This window comes from Perca fluviatilis, chromosome 1 (genome assembly GCF_010015445.1).
Source record: "Perca fluviatilis chromosome 1, GENO_Pfluv_1.0, whole genome shotgun sequence".
Classification (NCBI taxonomy): domain Eukaryota; kingdom Metazoa; phylum Chordata; class Actinopteri; order Perciformes; family Percidae; genus Perca; species Perca fluviatilis.
The window spans coordinates 24,920,686-24,931,988 of NC_053112.1; the positions used below are offsets into that span (position 1 = coordinate 24,920,686).

Here is an 11,303-nt window from a genome sequence, read left to right on the forward strand (position 1 = left end):
TATGGTTGAATCATCATTTAAAATGATTAAATATGATAGGCTACATGCTATTATCATTAAAATACTTGCATTAGTAAGTCTTACCCATCGCTGATGGTAAACTGTTTTTCTGTATCCTTCCCATAGACTGTAAATATTGATCACTCCTTTATCTTTTTGTGTTTTGTGTTGAGTTGAGTTTGTGATCTTATACCTACAGGTGGCGCCAGAACATCGCTACTCATTAGCTAGGCGACAAGCATAGATAGTAGCCTTAAAATGTGCCTGACCAAAGGAAAAATAAATATAAATAATATATACATTATATGTATGAAACGGTGTTCTTTGCCAATTATATTTACATTTAGAGTCTTATTTTTATATCGATACATATATTGAATATGTGTACACATGGTGTTAAGATACTTTAAATTCCTTCCAGTTCCTCCCGTCCCCGGCAGGCACAGAGGGGACGGACTGCTAGCGGCTCCATGCCTGCCGCCAAAATTCAAGTAAGAAGAGAGAAGAACGAGTTTTCCTGTTGTCGGTTGTAAACACTGGTCTGTAACCTATAGTGCTTCAACTTTTAAGTTACCGAATTGGAATTCAAACACCGCAAATCTTGCCTCTGGAATCGGACGGCCTAAAGATGCACATCAAGTCTATTATTATTGAAGGATTCAAATCCTACGCACAGAGGACGGAGATCAACTGCTTTGACCCGCTGTTTAACGCCATCACAGGACTTAACGGCAGTGGCAAGTCCAATATTTTGGATTCGATATGTTTCCTTTTGGGCATTTCCAACCTCAGCCATGTAAGTGTTTAATTGGCTATAATGTCATTAAGCTCTATGCTGAAAGTTACCTAGTTGTTGACCTTAAATTAATCATGTTGTAGAGTTTGGTATGGTCAGAATGTTTCCATCGTCAACTAGCAAAACAGAGTAAGCTTAGCTAGAAGCATCTTAAAAGAAAACCGGTCACGCTTGAAACTTCTATCTCTTTGTTTCATTTTCACTTGAAAGGTGCGAGCCTCCAACCTCCAGGACTTGGTTTACAAAAACGGACAGGGAGGTATCACTAAGGCGACTGTGTCTATTACCTTTGACAACTCCAACAAAAGCCAGAGTCCTCTGGGGTTTGAAACCCATGATGAGATCACCGTCACCAGACAGGTTGGCAAAGACATCATAGATAAAGAAGGCTCTGACATTGTGTGGGTGGCTAACCACAAGGTTAGTGTACGCAATGCCAATAATACTACTAAAGTTGTATCTTTTTTTTTTAAGGTCGTAATTGGTGGCAGGAACAAGTACCTAATCAATGGAGTCAATGCAAACAACACCAGGGTGCAGGACTTGTTCTGCTCGGTTGGCCTCAACGTCAACAACCCGCATTTCCTCATCATGCAGGTCAGTCTTGTGTCTGCAGCAGTGTGCTGCTTGTGTTTGAAGCCCTTTGCACAGTATTTTACACAATGTGCTGTTTCCGATATTTTAGGGGAGGATCACCAAAGTTCTGAACATGAAGCCACCTGAGGTATAGCATACACATGTTGTCCATCATCTCACCACCTGCACTGTTTCATACAATGATCCTGCCTTTTTGCAAGTCTTCTAATGACCTCTTCTTTTCTTTCAGATCCTTGCCATGATTGAGGAGGCAGCAGGAACCAGGATGTATGAGTGTAAAAAGATTAGCGCTCAGAAAACCATTGAGAAGAAGGAGGCCAAGCTGAAGGAGATTCAGACAGTATGTTAGACATTTTATCTCTGTTCATTCTCCAGTGGGCAGCTGCCACAAATACAAAGGCAACTATTGTTAAAATATATTAACTGTAAATATTTAACTGTTTCTCTTTCTTTACTCTTTAAGATTTTGAATGAGGAAATTACTCCAACTATGGATAAACTCCAAGAGGTAGGTTCACTGCAAAATCAAAACTTAAAAATGTCCTGCTGTGACTGACATGATGGCAAGAATGATGCATTATCTTCGAAACGTTTCACTTAGTCATTATTTTCCCTTTTTTTTTTTAATCTTTTTTTTCCCTCTGCAGGAACGATCATCATACTTGGAGTACCAGAAGCTGATGCGTGAGATCCAGCACTTGTCACGGCTGTACGTGGCTTGGCTGTTTGTGTGTGCAGAGGAAACCAAGCTGAAGTCAGCAGATAACCTGAAGGGGATGCAGGATAACATCACCAAGATGCAAGCAAGCATGGCCGAGAATGAGAGCAAAGTCCAGGAGCTGTCAGCACAGATTCAGGAGCTGCAGAAGAAAAAAGACCAGGTACACCGGAAGACTGTATTTCCCTCGTTCTTCTGAAGTTAATTTTGTCGAAAAATTTGAATCCTTCGCCCCTGGATGACCCTCTTGACCCTTGTGTTGGAAATGATCTGTAGACCATCAAAATGTAATGTTTTTATGAAACCACAACAAGAAAAAGAAATCTTGTCATATTATATTGTTATACTATTATGTTGCTTTGGCTTTGATGTTCATCTGCTCATCTGCAGGAGGTGAGTGGGGTATTAAAATCCCTGGAAGAGACTCTAGCTGATGTGCAACGTGTGGACGCCAAAGCTCAGAGTGCGCTTGACCTGAAAAAACAGAATGTCAAAGATGAAACCAAGAAGAGGGGGGAGCTTGTCAAGAGTATGGAGGAGGTAACGGGACAATACATTTTGTTAATATGTGCCTATATGACTTAAAGGTATTGTGGAGGATTTTCCCGAATTTTAGAAAAGAACCGCCCTCTGTACTTTTTGAAAAAATGCACATGCGCAACACTCTGCCTGCTCCCAAGAGGGAACGCCTATTAAACGTGTGCACGAGAGTGCACTGTTTACAAGTTGCTGTCGGCATGGCTCATACAAGCCTACTTTCCAAAAGAAGATTTGCACTTTTTCACAAATTGAGATGTTTACCGTGTGTGCGCGGTGCGTGACTTGTGCCAGGGCTAGCATCGCTAATCATAGCTTACATCAACTTTTACTAGCAGTGATTTTAAATGGATTTCTCCAAATAGCATGCCAAACTTCACCTGTGGAGTAGAAACTTCACGACTGAGGCATCAGTGGGAAGCCCAACCTGTGCTTTTAGCGCACGCCAGTGTGTGAAATATTCTCCCAAAAGCTTCAATGCTTCAATGAATGGCTGAAACCGTAGCTCACGCTCACAACACATATACACCTGAAAGCTAGGGACGTGCACGTACGACGGCCTTACGTACACATATCACCAGAATGATTGACAACCACGAAGTTCCAATAGTCTTGATGATCCACCCGGAAAAAGAAAATCCTCCACTATACCTTTTTAATAAATTGCTTCTCAAAACAAAAACTTTTAGCAAATGAAATTCAAATACAATGAGTGCAATTTGCACAACTGAATGATTGATCAGCGGTTGTTTTTCTTCATCCTTAGGACAAGAAAATGCTTGTGGTAAAAGAAAAGGAGGTTTCTAAGTTGACAGAGCAGCTTCAGGCTCTACAGGAGGAGGGACAGAAGGACAACGCAGCCCTCGAGACAGCTGAGCAGCATTTTAGGGCTGTGTCAGCGGGCCTTTCTACCAATGAGGACGGAGAGGAGGCCACACTGGCTGGGCAGATGATGACCTGCAAGAATGACATGAGCAAGGCAGATACTGAAGCCAAGCAGGTGAGGAAAGGACTTCAATATATCTGCCGGGGATGTGATGTTTCAGGTTGCCAGTTCATATTTAATAGAAAGTTTTCAGTACAACCATTTATGCTCGGTAGCACGAATTTACATCACAGGCCTGCTGTTTCTAAAATTGTTCCATGTTGAGAAAATACTAGAGATTGCCCGATACCATTTTTTGCCTCCCGATTCCGATACCTGAACTTGCGTATCGGCCGATACCGAGTACCGATCCGATACCAGTGTGTCATATATTATTATGTTTTAACAACTGTATACTACTATCCCTGTATGGATGTGATATTATTTCTATCTTTGTTGTCTGTCTGGCTCAGGTTAAACTCTTTGTGAAACATGTCCAGTATCCAGTTTGACAGTCAGTTCTAACTGAAAAAGAACATAAATAAACTACTTCAACGTAGATTTTCTTTAGGGGTTTATTACGTGGTATCGGATCAGTGCATAAACTCCAGTACTTCGCGATACCAATACCAGCGTTTTAGGCAGTATCGGAGGATCTCTAGAAAATACTTGATTTCAAAGTCAGTTTATCTATCTTGTCTCTGTCCTCCTTTCGGTCCAGGCCCAGATGACCCTGAAGCATGCCCAGGCTGAGCTGAAGACCAAACAGGCAGAGGTGAAAAAGATGGACAGTGGCTACAAGAAGGACCAGGACAGCCTGCAGGCTGTCAGAAGCAGCAGGGAGAAACTACAGGCTGAGCTAGCTAAACTCAACTATGAAGGTTGTAGGGCAGCTGCCATTCCTTATGTTATACATTTTGTATTAACGTTTAGGGTCTGTGTATTTATTTATTTTATTTATGTCTGTATGCAGATGGGAAGGAGGAGAATCTGCTGGACAAAAGAAGGCAGCTGTCCAGAGAGGTCGCTAAACTTAAAGAGACCTATGAACGTCTTGTGTCGCGCTTCCCCAACTTGCGCTTCGAGTATAAGTAAGGATTGGCTAAATTAATTTACTCCTCTCCTTAACTGTACAGTGTTTCCCACAGAATTAGATTCTATTTGCGGCGGTAGCTGACCAAAACACGGAAAAAAAGGATATAGCAGCGTAGCCCGCTCATAACCCATTTTCGGACAAAATAAGTATTCGTTATTCTATTTGTACCACCCTCAAGTGGCAACTTGATGAATTGCAGTTTTTGGCACTTCTGCATTGGCTTCATTTTAAAAAAATTTTTTAGCACCAGAGGTTGCTGCTTGGTTAGAACACAAAACAAATGCGAAATAATGTGTTGCTGTATTATGTTACTACAGGTCCTGGTATTGTACATGCTGGCTCCACTAATTTGTCACACTATCATGACTTATGGAAACACCTGTGTGGGTGGAGGTCTTAACTGAGCTTGAGTGAAAGCTTTCTGAGGTGGAAATAATCCTATTGATTCTCAAATATAAGAAATAGATTTTGTCAGATCTGAGTGTTTGTCTGAATAATCAATTTGCAGCCTGAAGAGTTTCAGCATTCAACATCTGTAAAGTATTTTATGCGTTTTCTGTTTTCTAGGGACCCAGAGCGAGGATGGGACCGTAGCAAAGTAAAGGGGCTGCTAGCCAACCTGATCACAGTCCGTGATGTCTCCTACGCAACAGGACTGGAGGTTGTTGCAGGAGGACGGCTCTATAACATTATAGTTGACACAGAGGTAAGTGTGTTAGTGGGCAGTGTGCATGTTCAAAATGAATCATGTTTTTATGTTATTGCATTTGCCAAACAGTGAGGCAGTGTAACCGGAGTTGGTGATGTAATTTCTGTCTTTGTCAGGTGACGGGTAAAAAGCTGTTGGAGAAGGGAGAGCTGCAGCGGAGGTACACCATCATTCCCCTAAACAAGATCTCTGCCAAGACACTCAATGACAGAGTGGTGGCCACTGCCAAGCGCCTGGTGAGAGATCTAAAGACGGCCCCGTTTGGATTGGAAATCGAAATTGTCGTTCTTGTCTGATCTTGAAACATGACGCAGTCGCTTTGTTGACTCGCCATCTCTTCCTCGCCCTGTTCTGACTCTTCTCTGGCTGTTCTCCCTCTTCTGTCAGGTTGGAGAGGACAACGTCCACACAGCTCTGTCCCTGGTAGGCTATGAATCTGACCTGCGAAAGGCCATGGAATACGTCTTTGGCTCCACACTTGTGTGTGACACCCTGGACAATGCCAAAAAAGTGGCTTTTGATAAGCAGGTGATGACCAAGACTGTCACTCTTGGAGGGGACATCTTCGACCCACAGGGAACGCTGACCGGAGGTGAGAACAACGGGGATTCATGTGTATGTCACTGTGTGAGTCATCTGCAGTATGTAAGGGTGCCTTGAAACAAGCCATAACTTGTTATCCTCTATATGCAAGTATCTATTGCTTAGATTATTTTTGCTTCAAGATTCTGAACATTATACCTGGAATAACAGTTTGGACGTACACACAATACAATGGACCTTTCAATATACTTTCTTTTTCCCTGCCAGGCGCTCGCTCCCAGTCAGCATCAGTCTTGTCCAGCCTACAGGAACTGAAGGAGGTTCGGGACAACTTGAATGACAAGGAGGCCCAGCTTCAGGATACTGAAAAACAACTGGCCAGCCTTAAAGGAACCGCAGAGAAGTATGCAAATACAAACACATAAAATACCCACATGAATTGAAAATGTTCTGATTAGAGCTAGTAAAAAAAATATATTTGCCCAGCTGAGATGTATCTGTGTAGGTGCAATTGTTGGCCGATCAGTAGCAAGAAACGGTGTCACCGTTTAAATAGTTAGTCCACCAGAGAGCACTGACAAGTAGATTTTTACACTGCAAAAATGTTCTCACTGTGCATCTTGGTCAAAATTCTAATCCTTAGGATCCATATCCAGGTTAGTTTGTTTATGTTAGAAATTATATATATATATATATATATATATATATATATATATATATATATATATATATATATATATATATATATATATATATATATATATATATATATATATATATATTAATCGTGTTGCTTGAGTTAGTACACACATTTTAATTCACTAAATAAATCCTACCACGGTCATCAGCAACACGGTGCACCACACCATTTCACATCTTCCTAGTGTATTCTGGATTTCATTATCACAATTTGTATTTATTTATTTTTTTCCTCCTGCATTTTCTTCTTCATCCGTTGAATGTTTCCCTCCCGCCCTCCAGGTACCGTCAGCTGAAGCAGCAGTCTGAGCTGAAGGTAGAAGAAGAGCAGATTCTGCAGGCCAAGCTGCAGCAGAGCTCTTTCCACCAGCAGCAGGAGGAGCTGGAGAGGCTGCGCAAGGCCATCGGTGAGAATGCTGGAATATGTACAAATGTATAACAACCTTTTAAATAATTGGCTTCAACAAGGCAGTTTGTGCATACTGTACAAAATAGACATCACCAGGGCCTACATGTGTACAGGTCTGATAGAAAATGTAAACTAAACCAATGCATTGGATCTTATTTTATGCTAACTTAACTGTGTGGTGTTTGCTTAAACAGAGGAGAGTGAGGAGACTTTGCGTGTCACCAAGGAGGTGCAGAAACGGGCAGAAGAAAAGTACAAGGTGTTGGAGAACAAGATGAAGAACGCTGAGGCGGAGAGGGAGAAAGAGCTAAAAGCCGCCCAGCAGAAACTCAATGCAGCCAAGGCCAAAGCCGACACCTTCAATAAGAAGCTGAAGCAGAAGCAGCAGGTACACTGATCCCGACCCATGCGATCACACACAGTCAGCCTTCCTCTCCACACATTGCTTTAACAGCCACGGTCTGCTGATACTTCTTGTTTATTCAACGCACGTGTTCCTTTTATTGCCCTTGCGCGCAGGAGTCGGACGCCGTGGCCCTGGAGCTGGAGGAGCTGCGGAGGGAGCAGGCTGGTTATGAGCAGCAGATTCAGGCTGTAGATGAAGCCACAAGGGCCATCCAGGAGCAGATAGACAGCATGGCTTGCACTGTGTCACAGAACAAGGTATTTGCATCATTTTCAAGGTGTGTATATACAGAACTGTGTCATGGTCACGCTACAAGTTTGTACTTTGAAGACAATTTGAGAATTGTCCCCAAGAGCTTATATGTTTACGCTACTGTTCCTGTTTTACCCCCGCCCTTCACTTTTACCATACCTCATTCTCTCTCTTGCTGTGCAGGAGGCAGTGCGTAAAGCCCAGGAGGAGCTGGCCAAACAGAAGGAAGTGATCATGGCTCAGGACAAAGAGCTCAAGGTTAATACATTTGTTTTGTTTATTTTTCTCCTTTTTTAATGCTGCGTACTGTCGGCCCTTTGGAACATAGTACGTTGTTTTATTACACTCTTACTTGCGACAGTTTGACTTTCCTCATATATTTGTATATTTCACTTTAATTATCTAGTGCTGACTAATTTCACTGCTTGGAATTTTAAAATGTGACCATTTGATCTTTTTTTTTATTTTTTTATATTTAAATTTTTTATCCAATTAAATGTTCCAGGGTAAGACCACAGAGGCCAGTAAAATAAGGGAACAGAACAACGAAGTCCAGCTGAAGATCAAGGAGCTGGAACACAACATTAGCAAGCACCGCAAAGACAGCCAGGAAGCTGCTGACAAGGTACTGACACCTATGATGTCCCTGAACATTTAATCTTGTCAAGTAGGAACAGGGTCCTCTAAACATATCTCTAAACATACCCTACCCCCCCGCCCCCCCTGTCATCCGTTCTTCCTCCAGGTGTCTCGGATGCTGGAGGAACATGACTGGATCCAGTCGGAGCGCCAGTTCTTTGGCAAGCCCAACACCTCGTATGACTTCAAGACCAACAACCCCCGAGAGGCTGGTCAGCGGCTGAAGAAGCTGGAGGAGACCACCAACAAGCTGGAGAGAAACGTCAACAAGAGAGCCATGAACATGCTGAACGAGGCCGAGGAAAGGGTGAGGACAAAGACACCGAAAGAGTTTGTGTCAACAAATGAAAAAAAAAAAAAACTACAATTGCAGCTTCTGAATGATTTGCGTCTATCCCACGCAATTGTCTTCCCTCCTGCAGTACAATGACCTGATGAAGAAGAAGAGGATTGTGGAGAACGACAAAGCCAAAATCTTGCAGACCATCGAGGAGCTGGACCAGAAGAAGAATGAGGCTCTTAACGTGGCGTGGCAGAAGGTCTGCTCTCTTTCAGCAAATCATGTTTTTATTTTTTTTTCTCTTCATCATTTATGTATACTGAGAGACAACAAACGCCCTTGCCAGTTAATTAGGTGCACTGAGTTAATACAACCGTATTAGACTGCATGAGTGTTTTTAGAATGAAGGATTAAAAGTTAAAACTGAACAGTGTCAGTGTTTGAATCAGTTTGAAGCTTACATTCTCACTTAGGGCTGGGCGATATGGAGTAAATCAAATATCACGATATTTTTGACCAAATACCTCTATCGATACCGCAACGATATTGTAGCGTTGACTATCGGTGCTTTCACAAAATATTTGCACAATGAGATTTTTGATATATAATCATCAGTAATGTGGATATAATAACTAAGTGGTTAAAGGCAAATAATATAACAGTTACAACAGTCTGGTAAGTTCATAAAATAACATCACTTTACTGTAATGCAGCCTTTAAAACCAGGAAAAGACACCACTTATGCCATATTACGATATCCAAAATCTAAGACGATATCTCGTTTCCTATCACGATATCGATATAATATTGATATATTGGCCAGCTCTATTCTCACTGTTAAATCATCTGTCCCATGGATTTAGACTTCACTGTACTGTCTGTAATGTTGCCCTCCTCTGCAGGTAAACAAGGACTTCGGCTCTATTTTCTCCACTCTGCTGCCAGGGGCCACTGCTAAGCTGGCTCCTCCCCCAGGCGGCGGTGTCTTGGAAGGGCTTGAGTTCAAGGTGGCCTTGGGCAATACCTGGAAGGAGAACCTCACTGAGCTCAGCGGTGGACAAAGGTCAGCCCAAGCACTTTCATGGTCAACAAGTGGGAATTATTTAGTCTATTTTAGTAGTGTGATTATGAATGTAAAGGTTTCCATGGATGATAATGAAGTCAGTCCCTTTTTGACTGATTGAGCACCCTCTTTATGTCTGTGTTTTCAGGTCACTGGTGGCCTTGTCTCTCATCCTGGCCATGCTGCTGTTCAAACCAGCTCCCATCTACATCTTAGACGAGGTGGACGCTGCCCTGGATCTCTCACACACACAGAACATTGGACAGATGTTGCGCACACATTTCAGACACTCCCAGGTATGTAACACATGCACATGTTCTAATACCCTCACAACGCCTTAAACTGTTGTGCAGAAGGGTTTCAGCCATGGAACAAAGTACTGTGCTCCTGTACACATTTGCCATATTCTTAGTCATTAAAGATCAAAACGTACTGAATTTACCTTTTTTACATTTCTCTCCCTGCAGTTTGTGGTGGTGTCCCTAAAAGACGGCATGTTCACCAATGCCAACGTCCTGTTCAAGACAAAGTTTGTCGACGGCATGTCCACAGTTACACGGACTGCGCTCAGCCAGAGTGATGCCAGCCATCCCCAAAAAGGCCAAGACAAGGCTCGCCAAAAAGACAAGAGGAACAAACAGCTCATCAGCTAATCACTGCATACAGCCATATTCTAAATTTGCTCTGGTGTTACCATATCACTACTACCAATGTAGTATCTGTCAACTTCTTGCAATCAATTGTGTATACCATTTCCTCTGTCATTACTCTTTCCTAATCTTAAGAGTTGTGTTTATATGACCGTTTTTATAGCATGTCCTCTTTGTTCAGCTGTTGAGTTTCTTCACATCTTTGTGTATTTGAAACCTTTTTAACTGTACATGTCTTTTGTCCTGTCCTTGGTTATCCTGTCTCTTTCCTGGTCTATGTTCATGCTCTTCTGCCGAACATTAGTTTTATACGCAGCTAATGTGTCCATATATTTTAGTAAATAAAGAAGGTCAAATATAAATATTTCACACTTCATTTGTTTTTTCCTATTGCCACATCTTGATACTGCTTTATGAATGGGATGAAACTATAAAAGCTAACATGTAGAATTTTAAAGCTGTACAATGTTGGTTCCCCCTGCTGGTAGTATCAAAGACACCGTGAAACTATGTAACCTGCAGTGTTGGACACTGAGTGGTCCGATGTTTTAGCAATATTCACATTGCAAAAATCTTCAGGCCAGTGATCCAACACAAGCTATTTGGTTCAGTTGCAAATAATTGGAATACTACGGTTACATTTTCAACTGTTCCAGTGGATTTTCAGTGTAAACTTTTTTTCCAAATACTTTTATTAGCAAACAACCAATAACATTTACTGCCAAGTTGATATTCACTATTAACAGCATTGATTGAACTACCTCAAATATACAAGATTAATGCATAGTATAATGTTGAACCACAAACCTTTAAAATAAGTTATATGATTTATATTGTTGAGGTTGAGCACCCATAATCCTCCTTTGGAACATACATAGTGTAAGTGTGTCTTCCTTAAAATTTATGGATTGTTTGCTTTGGTTCATGTCAACTATCCGTAATTTCCAGCTGGATCTTGTAATTAAATGTGATAAGGGTCCAAAATTAACTTTTTTTGTCCACCAGCCAAATGGCTAGTGTCAAGTGAATGTTTAAATGTTAAAC

At 41.7% G+C, this 11,303-nt stretch overlaps 1 protein-coding gene across 1 annotated transcript; it reads left to right on the forward strand.

Annotated features, from left to right (window-relative positions):
* Positions 1-628: 628 nt before the first annotated feature.
* On the forward strand, positions 629-10,621 carry smc2 (structural maintenance of chromosomes 2). Its single transcript, XM_039802733.1, has 25 exons — positions 629-796; positions 1,007-1,156; positions 1,271-1,393; positions 1,482-1,520; positions 1,623-1,733; positions 1,857-1,901; positions 2,041-2,274; positions 2,502-2,651; positions 3,415-3,648; positions 4,235-4,394; positions 4,487-4,604; positions 5,177-5,315; positions 5,435-5,554; positions 5,706-5,910; positions 6,129-6,264; positions 6,843-6,967; positions 7,164-7,357; positions 7,489-7,632; positions 7,811-7,885; positions 8,133-8,252; positions 8,373-8,573; positions 8,689-8,805; positions 9,449-9,609; positions 9,758-9,905; positions 10,077-10,621. The coding sequence occupies exons 1-25, from the start codon at positions 629-631 to the stop codon at positions 10,260-10,262; spliced, it is 3,603 nt and encodes a 1,200-aa protein (XP_039658667.1). The 3' UTR covers positions 10,263-10,621.
* Positions 10,622-11,303: the final 682 nt, after the last annotated feature.

Bases quoted from the DNA above. Each gene is read 5' to 3' on its own strand.
- smc2 (XM_039802733.1), top strand. From the start codon at position 629: ATGCACATCAAGTCTATTATTATTGAAGGATTCAAATCCTACGCACAG. The intron at 2,652-3,414 runs GTAACGGGACAA...CTTCATCCTTAG, and splicing joins TTGTCAAGAGTATGGAGGAG to GACAAGAAAATGCTTGTGGT. The intron at 4,395-4,486 runs GTTGTAGGGCAG...GTCTGTATGCAG, and splicing joins AGCTAAACTCAACTATGAAG to ATGGGAAGGAGGAGAATCTG.